We start from the raw sequence: 18,986 nt of genomic DNA, 5'->3' as shown, positions 1-18,986 counted from the left end.
CACTGTACTGCTGCCACAGAACAACAAATTTCACGACATAGGTCAATGGTAATAAACCTGATTCTGATTCATTACTCGATGGATGATAGAATCAGTCAGTGCCTTCAAGAGGGAATTGGACAAGCTTGAAAGAGAATGATTATCAGGGTTCTGGGAAATGGGACCATTGGGAATGCTCTACCAGGAGCTAGCAAAGAGTTGGTGGGACAAAGAGCCTTCTTCTGTGCCCTGACAATTCAGGATTCCATGAGCCAACAATTTTCATTCTCAGAGTTAAGACTTTCAATACTGAGGAAAAGCCAACACCTTTTGTTCAACCTCTCATCGTGAAACTTGATCCAATACTTAAACATATCCCAGATGTTAGCAATACTTATGAATTTAAGCACTATTTAATCCATATTCAAGATATATTAAAAAGAGAAGAATGTGTCACAATTCTATAAAATGACAAATAATTATAGAAAAGCAAAAACCTACAGATGCTGGAAATCTGAAATAAAAACAGAAAGTGCTGGAAATATTCAGTGGCACCGGGTCTGATGAAGGGTCATTGACCTTAACCATTAACGGTCTCTCTCCCCGCAGATGCTGCCTGATCTGCCCAGCGTCTTCTGCAATTTCTGCCTTTATTTCATATTCCCAGAATCTATAGTATTTTGCTTACGAATATTTTCAGGAAGTATTTGAAAGAATAGAAAAGAGATAAATTGGAAGGCAACATACACGTAGCCAATCACATCAGCGAAGGGTTGTTTGTAGAAAGCCTCATCTAGAATCCTTGGGGACCAAGATGTCGGTTGTGTGGTCCGTGGATCAGCAGGAGAGAGAAGAAAGTAAAACAGGAGTAAGACACCAGACAGAGCAACAGGACAAAGCACATCGCTGGATTCTCAGGTGTGGAGGTGGAACAGAAGGGTGAGGAATTTGGGGTGTGCACCTGTTCTGCTGACTTTCCATGTTACCTGGGCTCTGTCCTGTGACTGCGGCGATGGAGCAGAGGGAGTGCAATGAGAAAGGAACCACCCACCCCTTTTCTTTAGAGTTGCAAGTCTTGGGACTTCCTGTCAACATTGGCACTCACACCCAGTGGAAGCTTCGGCTGCTGGGAATGTTAATTTCCTCTCAGGCAGCCTTTTATTAAACAGCTTCCACATAAGAACACGAGGAGGAGAAGTAGCGGCCTGTTCCGGCATTCAACAAGAACATGGCTGATCTTTTACTTCAGCACCAATTAGAGGCACACAGCACGGAAACAGGCCTTTCAGCCCAACTGGTCCACAACAACCAAGGTGCCCGTCTAAGCCAGTCCCATTTCCCTGCATTTGGCCCATATCCCTCTAAACCTTTCCTATCCATGTACCTGTCCATGCCTTTTAAATGTTGTTAATGTACCTGCCTCACCCACTTCCTCTGGCAGCTCATTCCATATACTGACCACTCTCTGGGTAAAAAAGTTGCCCCTGAGGTTCCTATTAAATTTTTTCCCTCTCACCTTAAACCTATGCCCTCTAGTTCTTGATTGCCCAACCCTGGGAAACAGACTGTGCACATTGATCCTATCTATGCCCCTCATAATTTTACATATCTTTATAAGATCACTTCTCAGTCTCCTACGTTCCAATGAAAACTCCTAGCCTGCTCAACCTCTCTCTATAATTCAATCCCTCGAGTCCCGGCAACATCCTTATAAATCTCAAATCACAAATAACTCGTTTCTTGGTAAATATTGTTCTACTTTAATAAATCAGCCATAAGTCATTGCTAATGTAGCATCTGTCAATTCTTTTCTTTTGTCGTTCAAGAATAGATCTCCTAACAAAACATCCTCTATTGAAGTAGACTGAATGTCAACACCGAATTTACAGCAGTGGCTGATCCAACAACGTACCAACAGTCAGACCACATTGTACACATAATCCTCAAAGTGCACACTCTCACAGATACTACAGTAAACTGAGAGAGGTTTTGCAACAAACATCAGCCAGAGTTCTGGTGTCAGCAGATCAGGGGAGGACCCTTTGCAACAAATGTAATTATCCTGGGATGATAAATCTTGTAAAGCTACATGAAATGAGAGGGGAAGGTTGATCAAAGTCATTCTGTCCAGCCAGGGGTGACTCCAGGCTGGGGCCCAATCTCCTGCCAGCTGTGCCATTTTCTGGGACAAGAAGGAGTCTGCAGCCGGGAGAGCTCTGTTGTAGTGGAGTGGAAAGGGCCTGATATTGACCAGGATCATTGACTATTGACGAGGAGTTCAAGTACATGGTTCCCTGAAACTGGAGTCACAGCTAGACAGGGTGAAGAAGGTTTTTGGCACGCTGGCCTTCATCAGTCAGGGCATTGAGTATAGGAGCTGGGATGTTATGTTGCAGTTGTACAAATCATTGGTGAGGCCACATTTGGAATATTGTGTTCCGTTTTGTGTCACACTGCTATAGGAAAGATGCCATTAAGCTGGAAAGAGTGCAGAAAAGATTTACAAGGATGTTGCCAGGTCTCAAGGGCCTGAGTTATAGGGAGAGGTTGAGCATTGTTGCAAAACCTCTCTCAGCTTACTGTTGTATCTGTGAGGGTGTGCACTTTGAGGATTATGTGTACAATGTGGTCTGACTATTGGTATGTTGTTGGATCAGCCACTGCTGTAAATTCGGTGTTGACATTCAGTCTACATCAATAGAGGATGTTTTGTTAGGAGATCTATTCTATTTTTTCCAGGGTTGGGAATCAAGAACTAGAGGGCATAGGTTTAAGGTGAGAGGGGAAAGATTAAATAGGAACCCGAGGGGCAACTTTTTCATCCAGAGGGTGGTCAGTATATGGAACAAGCTGCCAACATTTAACATTTAAAAGGTACTTGGACAGGTACATGGATATGGACCAAATGCAGGCAAATAGGACTAGCTTGGATGGGAATCTTGGTTGGCATGGACCAGTTGGGCCGAAGGGCCTGCTTCCGCGCTGTATGGCTATTCATTACATAGAACATTACAGCACAGTACAGGCCCTTCAGCCCACGATGTTGTGCCGACACTTTATCCTGCTCCAAGATCTATCTAACACTTCCCTCCCACATAGCCCCCTATTTCTCTATCATTCATGTGTCTATCTAAGAGTCTCTTAAATGTCCTGAATGTATCTGCCCCCACAACCTCTGCGGGTAGTGCGTTCCATGCACCCACCACTCCTCTGTGTAAAAAAACTTACCTCTGACATCCCCCCTATACCTTCCTCCAATCACATTAAAATTATGTCCCCTTGTGTTAGCCATCTTCAACAAGGGAAGAAGTATCTGACTGTCCACATGGTCTATGCCTCATCATCTCATACACCTCTATCAAGTCATCTCTCATCCTCCTTCTCTCCAAAGAGACAAGCCCCAGCTCGCTCAACCTATCCTCATAAGACATGCTCTCCAATCTAGGCAGCATCCTGGTAAATCTTCTCTGCACTTTCTCTAAAGCTTCCACATCCTTCCTAGAATGAGGCGACCAGAACTGAACTCAATACTCCAAGTGCAGTCTAACCAGAGTGTTATAGAGCTGCAACATTACCTCATGGCTCTTGAACTCAATACCCCAGCTAATGAAGGCCAACACTCCATACGCCTTCTTAACAACTCTATCGACCTGCACGGCAACCTTGAGGGATCTATGGACGTGGACCCCAAGATCCCTCTCTTCCTCCACACTGCTAAGAGTCCTGCCATTAACCTTGTACTCTGCCTTAAATTCAATCTTCCAAAGTGTATCACTTCACATTTTTCCAGGTTGAACTCCATCTGCCACTTCTCAGCCCAGCTCTGCATCCTATCAATGTCCTGTTGTAACCTATAGCAATCTTCTACACTATCCACAACACCATCAACCTTCATGTCATCTGCAAACTTAGTAACCCACCCTTCCACATCCTCATCCAAGTCATTTATATAAATCACAAAGAGCAAGGGTCCCAGAACGGATCCCTGCAAGCACTCCCTAAACAACTTCCACAGTTCCGCTGTGCACTTCCCCAAAAACATCTGTTCCCAATTTATGCTCCCAAGTTCCTGCCTAATAGTATCATAGATCCCCCTCCCCCATTTAAAAACTTTCCCATATCGTCTGCTCCTATCCCTCTACAAGGCTATGGTAAAGGTCAAGGAGTTATGGTCACTATCTCCAAAATGCTCTCCCACTGAGAGATCTGAAACCTGATCAGGCTCATTGCCTGGTACCAGGTCCAGTTTGGCCTCTCCTCTCATCGGTCTGTCCACATACTGTGGCAGGAATCCTTCCTGTACACACCTAACAAACTCTGCCCCATCTATCCCCTTTACACTAAGGAGGTGCCAATCAATATTAGGGAAGTTGAAATCACCCATGACAACAACCCTGTTATTTTTGTACCTTTCCAAAATCTGCCTCCCGATCTGCTCCTCAGTGTCTCTGCTGCTATTGGGGAGTCTGTAGAATACTCCCAATAGAGTGATCGCTCCCTTCCTTTTTCTGACTTCCACCCACACTGACTCAGTAGACGATCCCTCCAGGACATCCTCCCTTTCTACAGCTGTGACACTGTCCCTGATCAGCAAAGCCACTCCCCCACCTCTTTTACCTCCGTCCCTTTCCCTTTTGAAACATCTAAACCCTGGAACGTCCAGCAGCCATTCCTGCCCTTTGACAGCCAAGTCTCTGTAATGGCCACAACGTCGTAGTTCCATGTACTTACCCATGCTCTATGTTCATCAGTCTTGTTCCTGATACTTCTCACATTTAAGTAAACAAACTTCAGCCCAGCCAACTGACTTTCAGCTGCCTATCCTTCCTCACAGTCTTCCTACACTCTGCATCTACTTGTACACTAAATGCACAACCTCTAACCTATCACTCGGGTTCCCACCCCCTGCCAAACTAGTTTAAACCCTCCCCAACAGTTCTAGCAAACCTTCCCACAAGAATATTGGTCCCCCTCCAGTTCAGGTGTAACCCATCCCTATTGTACAGGTCGTACCTTCCTCAGAAGAGATCCCAATGATCCACAAATCTGAAACACTGCCCCCTGCACCAACTCCTCAGCCACACATTCATCTGCCAAATCATCCTATTCTTACCCTCACTGACATGTGGCACAGGCAGCAATCCAGGGATTACTACCCTTGAGGTCCTGCTTTTCAGCTTCCTACCTAGCTCCCTATATTCCCTCTTCAGGACCTCATCTCTTTTCCTACCCATGTCATTGGTACCAATATGTACCAGAAACTTTTAGAGTGTAATTCCACAGTGTATGAAGCAGCCAAAAGTAACGGCTCCCATAATCAAGCTTTTCCTCGATACATTGAGAAATGGGAGCCTCTCTTTTCAATTTCATTTCTGAAATTGAAGATGCCTCAGAGCTGTGGAAACTGTGAGTGTGTCCAGAAGCTTTCCGTTTCCCTGGAAAAATCTGGAATTAAAAGTAAAATCTGTCTCCAGTGACTGCTTGCACTTTCCCAGAAACACCTCTCCATTCCGGAGCGATACAGTAATGTACCAGTCTACACTCAGAGCTGCTGAGCTGCCAGGTGAGCAAGTGTAATCCTGGGGGAGCAGCTGTAGGCGTCAAAGAGATGGATGAGAAGGGGAAGGAGACATGACGACACTTGAGGAAGGCAGACCCGGACTGCCATGAATTTGGATGTTTTTATGGAACCTCTGATTCAGAAGAAGTGACACCATCAATAATAAAGTTTATTCTGAATCTTTCTCTTCTGGTAACATGGGATGAACGAAAACAAGTGTCATTTCCAAGTTCTACTGACTGCATACTTAGGCTAAAAAAAATCTCTCAAAACCTTCCATCACTGCCAAAGCTGACTAATAACAAAACGTGGGCCAAGGAGGAGAAACTTCAAAATGGGAAAGTTAAAGACATGGCAAAACTTAACTGTAATTTAATTAAAACTGGATCCCTTCACTTTGATATTTTCCTCTATGTGAAGCTTGAGCTGACGGGCTGACGGTGGTTAAGTGGATGAAGAAATGGTGGACAAAGAGTCAGCAGCTACTTTACAATGCATTGTCTGCATCTAATGCAGGGCAGCTCTGACCCAAAGCTGGCTTCCCGGTTCTGGAGTCAGCCCTATGGTGATGATATTGGTTGAGGTTGTTTTAGAATGAACAATATGGTAGAATGTAAAAAAGGGAGTGGAAATCTGAAACCCTTTCCCCCATAAAGCTGCTCAGGCTAGGGATCGTGACAACTTCAGAATTTGAATAGATCTTTCTTGGGTGGGCAATTAAAGGATTAGGGAACAAAGAGGTTAGTAAAATCGAGATAAAGATCAGTTGTAATCTAACCAAGAGGTGGAGCAGGTTTGAAGACCTGGAAAGCAGCCACCACTCACACCCCTGTCTCTTTGCAGCTTTGCAGAATTATTTGTTTTATCTTTAAACCGAGGATTTCAGGATATAATCGATTCATGAAAAGTTGCCAAGAATCCTCAAAGGAAAAGCAAAGTTCAGGAGCTTTATTGGAACAGTGTGACCCTCCACAAGATCAAGCCTCCTGTGACTACCTGTTATTGGTTTTCATTTCTTCCAGGTGCTCCTCCTGTTGTGTGTACCAGTCCTCCAACTCTTTCTTAGCTTTCTCCCTCCACTCCAGCTCTGCCTCACGGGAGTTGGCATCTAAGGAATTCAAAGGTAAGAACAATTTCTTATTTTCTTGGGGTGAGATTCCAACCATCCCTGCGGGGACCACTATGGAATCCCTGAAAAAAACCCATTGGGTTAAAAATTCTACAATGCAGATTAGCGTGGTGCTGTATGGGAGCTCCTGCCAGATTGCAAGGTTCCTGCGCAGCAACATTCCATTCAAATTGTGCCCAGTGCATCATGTGCAACAGAGCAGAGCATCAGCTCTGCAAGAAGCCAGGTGGTGGGGGTGGGTCAGAGGGGAAGGGAGGTAAGGTTGGGGGCATGGTGTCGAGGCTCAGTAGCACCGGGAACAGGGTTGTGGTCAGACAGAGTCATGCAGCATGGAAACAGGCCCTTCGGCCCAACTCGTCCATGGCGACCGTGTTGCCCAGTGAGCTAGTCCCATCTGCCCGAGTTTGGCCCATAGCCCTCTAAACCTCTCCTATCCATGGACTTATCCAGTTGGCTTTTAAATGTTAAAATGTTAAACTCATTAAGATGTTTGATTGTAGCCATTGCTGCTGTAGATTAACTAACTTCCACCACTTCTCCTGCCTCCCACCAGCTATTGTGGAAATCAGGAAGCCACCAGTGCAAAGTTGGTGAGAGAGCCTCACCTTAGACTGCTCCAGGCTATAGACTGCTAAACCAATCATGGATTATCAAGTGATACGGTGCAGAAGGAAGTAATATGGCCAGTCGCGCCCATCTTTGAAAGAGCCATGCATTTGATGTCTGACAAATCATCTGGAGTTTTTCCAAGAGGTAACTAGGGGATAGATGAAGCTCGGGCAGGGGATGTTGTAAACAACATCCACTGGTTTCACAAGGTCCCACATCGAGACCTGGGACTCAACACCTCCCTCTGTAACTGGATCCTTGACTTTCTAACAAACAGACCGCAACCAGTGAGGATAGGAAGCAATACCTCCGCCATGATTATCCTCAACACTGGTGCCCCACGAGGCTGCGTCCTCAGCCCCCTACTCTACTCCCTATACACTCATAAGTGCATGGCCAGATCCTGCTCTAACTCCATCAACATATTCACAGATGACCCAACCGTAGTGGGATGAATCTCAAATAACGATGAGTTGGAGCACAGGAAGGAGATAGAAAACCTACTGACATGGTGTCATGACAACAACCTTTCCCTCAACATCAGCAAAACAAAAGAGCTTGGTCATTGACTTCAGGAAGGGGGAGGCGGTGCACATGCTCCTGTTTACATCAATGGTGCTGAGGCCAAGAGGGTTGAGAGCTTCAAGTTCCCAGGAGTGAAAATAGAACATACAACTTTACAGCACAGTACAGGCCCTTCAGCCCACGATGTTGTGCCAACATTCTATCCTATTCTAAGATTTATATAATCTTTCCCTCCCACATAGCCCTACATTTTTCTATCATTTATGTGCCTGTCTAAGAGTCTCTTAAATGTCCCCAATGTATCTGCCCCCACAACCTCTGCTGGCAGTGCATTCCACGCACCCACTACTCTCTGTGTAAAAAAACTTACCCCTGACATCCCCCTTATACTTTCCTCCAATCACCTTAAAATTATGTCCCCTCGTGGTAGCCATTGTGGCCCTGGGAAAAAGTGTCTGAATGTCCACTCGATCTATGACTCTTATCATCTTCTGCACCTTTATCAAGTTACCTCTCATCCTCCTTCTCTCCAAAGAGAAAAGCCCTAACTCACTCAACCTGTCCTCATAAGACATGCTCTCCAATCCAGGCAGCATCCTGGTAAATCTCCTCTGCACTCTCTCTAAAGCTTCCACATCCTTCCCAAAGTGAGGCGACCAGAAATGAACACAAGATGCCAAGTGTGGTCTAACAAGAGTTCAACAGAGCTGCAACATTACCTGGTGGCTCTTGAACTCAATACCCTGACTAATGAAGGCCAACACATCATACGCCTTCTTAACAACCTTATCGACCTGCGCGGCAACCTTGAGGGATCTATGGACGTGGACCCCACAATCCATCCGTTCCTCCAAACTCCTACCTGTCCTGCCATTAACCTTGTATTCTGACTTCAAATTGGATCTTCCAAAGTGTATCACTTCACACTTTTCCGGGTTGAACTCCATCTGCCTCTTCTCAGCCCAGGTCTGCAACCTATCAATGTCCTGTTGCAATGCTCGACAACCTTTTACACTATCCACAACACCACCAACCTTCGTGTCATCTGCAAACTTTCTAACCCACCCTTCCACATCCTCATCGAAGTCAGTTGTAAAAACCACAAAGTGTAGGGGACCCAGAACAGATCCCTGCAGAACACCACTGGTCACCGACCTCCAGGCAGAATTCACTCCATCTACAACCACCTGCTGTCTTTTATGGGCGAGCCAATTCTGAATCCACACAGCCAGGTTTCCCTGGATCCCATGCCTCCTGACTTTCTGAATGAGACTTCCTCAATATTTTCATATGATACAGATCCCTTTTCAATAACTTTCCAATTTAGAGGAACAGAGTTGATGACATAATATTGTTCTGTTTCTGCTGAGAAATTTCAGTCCAGTCTTTTTTTTTGAAATTTTTGTTTAGTTTGGTTTGATATATTGTTTATAATTTTTTTTATTGATTTGGAGTTTTTTTTTCTTTTCTTTTTTATACACAATAAATCTTTTTCTTTCCTTTCTTTTATATTATATTCATTTACTAAGAGATCATGAGATCTACAGATTTTTTTTATATTTTATTATTCTTTATGATGATCTATGTCATGATTGTTCTCTTGACCTCCTTGTATTACATGTACAAACATCGATGTTATATATTAATCTGTATTAATTTGGAAACTCATAAAAAGATTGAAAAAGAAAGAAAAGAGACTTCCATGAGGAACCTTATCAAACACCTTAGTAAAATCCATGTACACCACATACACTGCTCTACCTTCATCAATGTGCTTTGTCACATCCTCAAAGACTTCAATCAGGCTGATGAGGCATGACCTGCCCCTCACAAAGCCATGCTGACTGTCCCTAATCAGCCTATGCTTCTCCAAATGCCCATAAATCCTGTCTGTAAGTATCTTCTCCAGTAATTTGGCCACCACTGAAGTAAGACTCGTTGGTCTGTAATTCCCAGGGTTATCCCTGCTCCCTTTCTTAAACAAAGGAACAACATTTGCCACCGTCCAATCATCTGGCACTACTCCTGTGGCCAGTGAGGACGCAAAGATCATCGTCAAAGGTGTAGCAATCTCTTCCCTCACTTCCCGTAATAACCTTGGATATATCCCGCCTGGCCCTGGTGACTTATCTATCCTAATGTTTTCCAAAAGTTCCAGCACATCCTTTTTCCTCATCTTGACATGCCCTAGCGTATCAGCCTGTTGTACACCATCCTCACATACGTCAAGTTCTCTCTCTCTGGTGAATACTGAAGCAAAGTATTCATTAAGGACCTCCCCTACTCCTGACTCTAGCACATGCTTCCTCTTTTATCCCTGATCGGTCCTACCCTCACTCTAGTCATCCTTCTATTCTTCACATAGGTGTAGAATGCCTTGGGGTTCCCCTTAATCCTACTCACCAAGGACTTCTCATGCCCCCTTCTAGCTCTCCTAAGTCCATTCTTAAACTCCTTCCTGGCTGCCTTGTAACTCACCAGAGCCCTGTCTGATCCATGCTTTCTAAACCTTAGGTAAGCTTCTTTCTTCCTCTTGACAAGATATTCTACATCTCATGTCAACCACAGTTCCTTCACTCTACTATCACTACCCTGCCTCAATGGGACAAACTTATCCAGAACCCCATGCAAGTACTCCCTAAGGAACCTCCACATTTCCGCTGTGCACTTCCCCAAGAACATCTGTTCCTAATTTACGCTCCCAATTTCCTGCCTGTTACAGACTAGGTTACTATTGGTGAATGTCCCTTTAAGATAGAGTATCGTGGTGTGTGTGTGTGTGTGTGTGTGTGTGTGTGTGTGTGTGTGTGTGTGTGTGTGTGTGTGTGTGTGTGTGTGTGTGTGTTGGCGTGGTTACGACAACAGGAGATAAAGGACGTAATGACATTTTTGAAGCAGTCAGTCGGAATCAGTCGGAGGAGATAGAGAGAGAGGGAGACCAGCCTGCTAGTCTCTATCGATGGATGAAAAACAGTTAAGTGTGCCTGTCACTACAATCCACGTATGGATTTTTGGAGTAATCCGGTGGAGTCCACTTTGTCGTTAACCTGTAGAGGGAAATAGGTATTTGTGTGGATGGCCACATCTCGGAAGCTTTTTAGGGTGGCAGATACTTCAGAACAAACAGTGGAGTTCACTTTGTTGTTGACCTGTAGAAGGAAACAGATATTGGTGTGGACGGCACGATTCGAGTGCCTTTCGGGGTGAGGCAGATGCGGTGGAGTGGTCACTGCTGAGTAAACACTGAGGTTTCGTATGGGTTCCATCGTGGAACATTTGGATTTCGTAATTACACTCTATTTTCTCTCTACGTTTTGCCTTCAGTCAACAGTGGTTTTGCAGAAGACTTTGCTCACGCTTCACCTTACGGCTTGCTGAACTGAACTTTGAAAACTATTCCTGGACTTGGAGTTTGGGAATTTGCCACACATACACTTCAAGTTTAGTTTTTGGGGTTAATGTTTAAGATCTAACATTTTTACTTCTAACATTCTAACCTTTTTACTTTTATTTTCCTTATTATCATAAGTAGTTATTAATAAAATAGTTTTTAACACTTATACATGACTCGGTGTGTTTCTTTTGTTGCTGGTACGTAACACTGCCTAATAGTATCAAAATTCCCCCTCCCCTAATTAAATACTTTCCCATATCGTCTGCTCCTATCCCTCTCCAAGACTATGGTAAAGGTCAAGGAGTTATGGTCACTGTCTCCAAAATGCTTTCCCACCGAAAGGTCTGAAACCTGATCAGGATCATTGCCTAGTACCAGGTCCAGTATGGCCTCTCCTCTAGTTGGCCTGGACACACTGACTCAGTAGGCGATCCCTCTAGGACATCCTCCCTTTCTACAGCTGTGATACTGTCCCTGATCAGCAAAGCCACTCCCCCAACTCTTTTACCTTCGTCCCTGTCCCTTTTGAAACATCTAAACCCGGAATATCCAGCAGCCATTCCTGCCCTTTGACAGCCAAGTCTCTGTAATGGCCACGTCGCAGTTCCGTGTACTTACCCACGCTCTAAGTTCATTAGCCTTGTTCCTGATACTTCTCGCATTAAGGTAGACACACTTCAGCCCATCTAACTGACTGCAATTTTGCCCTTTCAAATGCCTGTCCTTCCCAACAGCTCTAGCAAACCTGCCTGCAAGAATATTGGTCCCCCTCCAGTTCAGGTGTCACCCGTCCCTTTTGTACAGGTCGTACCTTCCCCAGAAGAGATCCTAATGATCCACAAACCCTGTCCCATGCACCAACTCCTCAGCCACGCATTCATCTGCCAAATCAACCTATTCTTACCCTCACTGGTGCATGGCACAGACAGTAATCCAGAGATTACCACCCTTGAGGTCCTGCTTTTCAGTTTCCTACCTAGCTCCCTATATTCCCTCTTCAGGACCCCATCTCTTTTCTTGTTGTTGTATACTTGTTGTTGTATGACTGGTTCTAAACTGGAGGAAGGCCAATTTTGATGACATCAGAAGGGATCCGGCAGGCGTGCATTGGGATAGGCTGTTTTCTGGCAGAGATGCTTGGTAAGTGGGAGGCCTTCAAAAGTGAAATACTGAGAGTACAGAATCTGTATGTTCCTGTTAGAATAAAAGGCAAGGCAAACAGGTTTAGGGAACTTTGGTTATCGAAGGATATTGAGGCCCTGGTAAAGAAAATGGAGGCACATATCAGGTAAAAAAGCAAAATCTTTTTTAGGTATGTGAAGGGAAAGAAGTTAGTTAGGAACAATGTTGGGCCCTTGAAGACCGAATCGGGTGAAATTATTATGGGAAACAGGGAGATGGCAGTCGAATTTAATAAGTACTTTGGATCTGTCTTCACGGGGGAAGACGTAAGAAATCTCCCAGAGGTAAGGATGGACAAAAGGCAGAGGGTGACAGAGGAACTGAAGTGGATTGACATTAGGAAAGAAATGGTGATGGGTAGACTAATGGGGCCGAAGACTGACAAATCCCCAGGTCCAGATGGTCTGCATCCAGGGTACTAAAGGAGGTGGCTCTAGAAATTGTGGATGCATTGGTGATCATTTTCCGATGTTCCTTAGATTCGGGGTCAGTTCCTGAGGATTGGAGAATGGCTAATGTTATCCCACTTTTTAAGAAAGGAGGGAGGGAGAAAACGGGGAACTATCGTCCAGTTAGCCTAACATCTGTGGTGGGGAAGATGCTAGAGTCCATTATTAAGGATGAAATAGCGGCATATTTGGATAGCAATGATAGGATTGGGTCGAGTCAACATGGATTTACCAAGGGCAAATCATGCTTGACTAATCTACTGGAGTTTTTTGAGGATGTAACCAGGAGAATAGACGAGGGAGATTCAGTGGATGTTGTATACCTCGACTTTCAGAAGGCATTTGATAAAGTGCCGCACAGGAGATTGGTGGGTAAAATTAGGGCTCATGGAATTGTGGGGCGGGTATTAACATGGATAGAAAACTGGTTGGTGGATAGGAAACAAAGGGTAGGGGTGAATGGATGTTTCTCAGAATGGCAGGCCGTGACTAGTGGGGTGCCACAGGGCTCGGTGTTGGGACCACAGCTGTTTACGATCTATGTTGATGATTTAGATGAAGGCATTGTGAATAACATTAGCAAGTTTGCTGATGATACAAAGTTGGGTGGCAGTGCGACATGTGTAGAGGAAGTTAGGAGAATTCAAGGTGATTTGGATAGGTTGGGTAAGTGGGCAGATACTTGGCAGATGAAGTTTGATGTGGATGAGTGTGAGGTTATCCACTTTGGGAGCAGGAACAGGAAGGCGGATTATTATCTGAATGGTGTGGGGTTAGGTAAGGGGGAAATACAAAGGGATCTAGGAGTCCTTGTTCATCAGTCACTGAAAGTGAATGAGCAAGTGCAGCAGGCGGTGATGAAGGCTAATGGAATGTTGGCCTGTATTACAAGGGGAATTGAGTACAAAAGCAAAGAGATTCTTTTGCATTTGTACAGGGCCCTGGTGAGACCACTCCTGGAGTACTGTGTACAGTTTTGGTCTCCAGGGTTAAGGAAGGATATCCTGGCTATAGAGGGCGTGCAGCGTAGGTTTACGAGGTTAATTCCGGGGATGTTGGGACTGTCTTATGCTGAGAGGTTGGAGAGACTGGGATTGTACACGCTGGAGTTGAGACGATTGAGAGGGGATCTGATTGAAACATACAGGATTATTAAGGGATTGGACAAGATAGAGACAGGAAATATGTTCCAGATGTTGGGGAAGTCCAGGACCAGGGGGCATGATTTAAGAATAAGGGCTGGGCCATTTAGGACAGAGGTGAGGAAAAACTTCTCCCAGAGGGTTGTGAATTTGTGGAATGCACTGCCTCAGAGGACAGTGGAGGCCAATTCTCTGGGCACTTTCAAGAAGGAGCTAGATAGGTTTCTTATAGATAGGGGAATCAAGGGATATGGGGACAAGGCAGGAACAGGATATTGATTGTTGAGGATCAGCCATGATCTCAAAATGGCGGTGCAGACTCGAAGGGCTGAATGATCTACTTCTGCTCCTATTGTCTATTGTCTATAGGGAGCTAGGATCAAATGAGGCGCTTGAGAAGTGTAAGAAATGCAAGAGAACACTTGAGAGAGAAACCAGGAGGGCAAAAAGAGGACATGAGGTTGCTCTGGCAGACAGGGTGAAAGAGAATCCCAAGGGTTTTTACAGCTATATTAAGAGCAAAAGAATAGTAAGGGACAAAATTGGCCCTCTTGAAGATCAGCGTGGTCATCTATGCATGGAACCAAAAGAGATGGGGAGATCTTAAATGATTTTTTTGTATCTGTATTTACTCGAGAGACAGACACAGAGTCTATAGAACTGAGGAAAAAGAATAGCGAGGTCATGGACTGTATCTGGATTGTGGAAGAGGATGTGCTGGCTGTCTTGAGGCGAATTAGGGTGGACCTAGAGCCAGATGAGGTGTCCCCTTGGACCTTGTGGGAGGCTCGTACAGAAATTGCAGAGGCTCTGGCAGAGATATTTAGAACGTCCTTAGCCACGGGTGAGGTGCCAGAGGACTGGAGGATAGCTAATGTTGTTCCGTTGTTTAAGAAAGGCTCTAAGAATAAGCTGGGAAACTATAGGCCAGTGAGCCTGATGTCAGTTGTGGGTAAATTTATTGGAAGGTATTCTGAGGAACAGGATATATAAGAATTTGGATAGACAGGGCCTGATTAGGGATAGTCAACATGGCTTTGTGTGTGGCCGGTCATGTCTAACTAATCTTAGAGAGTTTTTCAAGGCGGTTACCAGGAAGGTTGATGAAGGGAAGGTGGTGGATGTTGTCTACATGGACTTTAGCAAGGCCTTTGATAAAGTCCCACATGGGAGGCTGGTCCAGAAGGTTAAATCGCTTTGCATTCAGGATGAAGTAGCCAATTGGATTCAATGTTGGCTTAGCAGGAGAAGCCAGAGAGTGGTAGTAGATGGTTGTCTCTGTGATTGGAGGCCTGTGACTAGTGGTGTGCCACAGGGATTGGTGCTGTGTCCGTTGTTGTTTATCATCTATATTAATGATTTAGATGATAATGTGGTAAACTGGACCAGCAAATTTGCAATGACGACAAGATTGGGGGCGTAGTGGACTGCAAGGAAGGCTATCAAAGCTTGCAAAGTGATCTGGACCAGCTGGGAAAATGGGCTGAAAAATGGCAGATGGAATTTAATGCAGACAAGTGCGAGGTGATGCACTTTGGGAGGACAAACCAGGGTAAGACTTTCACAGTGAATGGTAGGAAGAACAAAGGGACCTAGCAATACAGATCCATAATTCCTTGAAAGTGGCATCGCAGGTAAATAGGGTGGTAAAGAGATCTTTCGGCACATTGGCCTTCGTAAATCAGGGCATTGAGTACAGGAGTTGGGATGTTATATTGAAGTTGTATAAGACGTTGGTGTATTGTGTGCGGTTCTGGTCACCTACCTACAGGAAGGATATCAATAAGCTTGATAGAGTGCAGAGAAAATTTACACGGATGTTGCCGCGACTTGAGGACTTGAGTTACAGGGATTGGTTGAATATTGGTTGCTGGATGGCACAGTAGCATAGTGGTTAGCACAATGCTTTACAGCGCCAGCGACCTGGGTTCAAATCTGGCCACTGTCTGTATTTTCTTCCCATGTCTGTGTGGGTTTCCTCCGGGTGCCACGGTTTCCTCCCACATTCCAAAGATGTACGGGTTAGGAAGTTATGGGCATGCTATGTTGGCGCCAGAAGCATGGTGACACTTGCGGGCTGCCCCCCAAAATCACTACGCAAAAGATGTATTTCACTGTGTGTTTCGATGTACATGTGACTAATAAAGATCTTATCTTAAGTTAGGACTTTATTCCCTGGAGCTCAGGAGAATGAGGGGAGATCTTATAGAGGTATACAAAATTATGAGGGGTATAGATAGGGTGAATGCATGCAGGCTTTTTCCCTTCAGGTTGGGTGAGACTAGAACTAGAGGTCATAGATTCAGAGTGAAGGGTGAAATATTTAAGGGGAATCTGAGGGGGAACTACTTCACTCAGAGGGTGGTGCGAGTGTGGAACAAGCTGCCAGCGGAAGTGGAGGATGCGGGTTCAATTGTAACATTTAAGAGAAGTTTGAACAGTACATGGATGGGAGGGGTTTGGAGGGATATGGTCCGTGTGCAGGTAGATGGGTCTAGGGAGAAAGCCAGGCCGGCATGGACTAGATGGGCCAAAGGGCCTGTTTCTGTGCTGTAGTACTCTTTGACACTATGTTACCCCTGGCTTTCACCCTTACAGGAAATCGGTGGCCCTGAACCTTTGCTATTTCACATTTGAAAGCTTCAGATGTAGACCTGCCTGTATATAGATGCTCGCAATCAACCTTAGCCAGCTCCTGTCACATTCTAACGAAATTAGCCTTCCCCCAACTTAAGACGATTATTTCTGGTCCTCCCCATCTTTTCCTAAAACCACTTTGAAATATACAGTTATGGTCACTATTCCCAAAATGCTTCCCCCCCCCCGACTCTTCCTCCACTTGACCAGCTTCATTCCCCAAGGTAAGGTCCAGTAATGCTCCTTCCCCCATTGGTCTACCTATATAGTGTGTCAAAAAGCACTCTCAACACATCTTAAAAATTCCACCTCTTGAGCCTTTTACACTAAAGCAATCCCAGTGAAAATTTGGGAAATTAAAATCCCTCAGAACTGTAACCCAATTTTTATTATGTTTCTCCGATATCTGCCTACATATCTGTTCCTTTACCTCTTTTTTGACTGTTGGGAGGTCTGTTATACACCCCTAAAGTGACAACACCCTTTTTGCTTCTAATCTTTACCCACAAGGCCTGGTTTGAGGAGTCTTTAGGATATCCTCCCTCAATACTGAAGTAACACAGACATTGAGTAACCATGCAATGCCACCACTTTTGCTTCCTCTTCTGCCTCGCCTAGATGTGTTATACCCTGGGATACTGAAAGGCCAGTCCTGCCCATCCTTCAACTCAGCCTCAGTGATGGCAAAAATATATTCCCCCCCCCCCCCCAATAAATTACAGCTCTGTTCATCTATCTACCCAAATAAATGCAAATTAGCTTTGAATTCCCTGGATGTTCACTCTCCTGCTTGTTCTGCCTATTGGGCTTACTCACTCCCGCTCCTCCTGGTGATCGTACCTCTCGTACCCCTCCATCTGCACATCTACTCTGAGCCCATTCCCCGGCCAACTCAGTTTAAACCTTCCCCAACACCACTCAGGATGTTGGTCCCACTCTGGTTAAGGTGAAACCCGTCCCACTTGCACAGGTCCCACCTTCCCCAGAAATGGTCCCAATGGTCCTGGAACCTACACCAACCCTTCAACCACACATTCATCCAATAGACCCATCCTTCTACCCCTGTACTCACGAGCTTGTGGCACTGAAGCAATCAAGAGGTTACAACCTGGGAGGTCCTGCTTTTCCCACTGGCTTCCTTTGGACATTTATCTGCAATCTGTGCCTTCTTGTTCTGACACTGGAGACTGTGTCACCTGATTTATTCTACGAAGTCTGACATGATTTTCAAACCTCCCCTTAACCTCCTCTGCCTGTTCTGCAACCCCAGCTTCTCCAGTCTCCCCAAACCTCAGCTCCCCCCATCCCAGGTACAATCCCAGGTACATACAGTAACACAATCCAGTAATTTTTGAAGGTTTATATAATCTCCTTATAGATTTCATACCCACATCAATAAAGCCAAGCAACTGTGTGTTCCTTTACCAGCTATACTGACTGGAGAGTCTGATCCCAAAGGTTTGTGTACATTAACCCTCGGGTCTCTCTGTTCCTGCACACACTTTAACATTTAATACCATTTAGCTGACATATCTGTCATTGTTATTTCTTCCAAGACACACCACCTTACACTTCACTTGTTAAATTTCATCTGGCACGAGCCAATGACTTGATGGTATTTACTGATGGATCAGTGATTGCTTACCCAAAGCCTCCAAGTGTTTGATCTGCTCTTCCCTCCACCTACGTATGCTGTCTGGCTCCTGGTACAGGCCATCGGCTTCAGAAATAGCTGCATACACAACAGCAGCATTCTCCTATCAAGAGAAGAATTAGAATTTTAAAATTATCAGTTAATCTAGACGTTTGTTGTGTTCATGAACAAAGGCAGAGGAATAAACGAACTGAGGGGAACAAAGGACTGCAGATGTTGGGTCTAGATGTAAAACACTATGATGCAGGAGGACTATTGGAGAGGTTCCCAGCCTCTCTCTCTTTTTTCTACCTCTCTTTTTCTTCTCTCCTTACCTTTGACCCCTCCCCCGGTGGATCTGCTCTCCCGTCCTCCCCCCCAGCTGTCTATCACTATCCCTAACCTGCATCTACCTATCACCACCCTGTGCCCATCCCGCCTCCCCTCTTTTGTCCACCTATCACTGCTCTGCTTTTCCCTCCTATATATTGGGCTTCCCCTTTTCCTATCTTCAGTCCTGAAGAAGGGTCCTGACCTGAAACGCTGACCGCCTGCTTTTGTCCACGGATGCTGCCTGGCCTGCTGAGTTCCTCCAGCATCAGTGTGTTTTTGAATCACCTCGTCATCAGGATCCACCTGTCACTTGTCAGCTATCAACCCACCCCTTCCCCTCACCCCTTTATACCACCTATCTCCCCCCTATCTTTCAGTCCAGATGAAGGGTCTTGACTGGAAACGTTGACTCTC

At 45.2% G+C, this 18,986-nt stretch overlaps 1 protein-coding gene across 2 annotated transcripts in view; it reads right to left on the bottom strand.

The window, feature by feature from the left end:
- The window catches only part of LOC127580893 (clathrin light chain A-like), a 50,381-nt gene that overhangs the window by 22,390 nt on the left and 9,005 nt on the right, over positions 1-18,986 (bottom strand). For both annotated transcript variants that reach the window (XM_052034871.1, XM_052034879.1), the window contains exons 3-5: positions 18,252-18,363; positions 6,536-6,647; positions 727-780 (exon numbers count right to left, since the gene is read on the bottom strand). In XM_052034871.1, coding sequence (XP_051890831.1) covers positions 727-780; positions 6,536-6,647; positions 18,252-18,363 — 278 coding nt within the window. The remainder of the gene's footprint in view (positions 1-726; positions 781-6,535; positions 6,648-18,251; positions 18,364-18,986) is intronic.

This window comes from Pristis pectinata, chromosome 2, assembly GCF_009764475.1.
Source record: "Pristis pectinata isolate sPriPec2 chromosome 2, sPriPec2.1.pri, whole genome shotgun sequence".
Classification (NCBI taxonomy): Eukaryota; Metazoa; Chordata; class Chondrichthyes; order Rhinopristiformes; family Pristidae; genus Pristis; species Pristis pectinata.
Note: the sequence above shows the minus strand (reverse complement) of the source record. Positions and strands in the feature narration are given on the sequence as shown.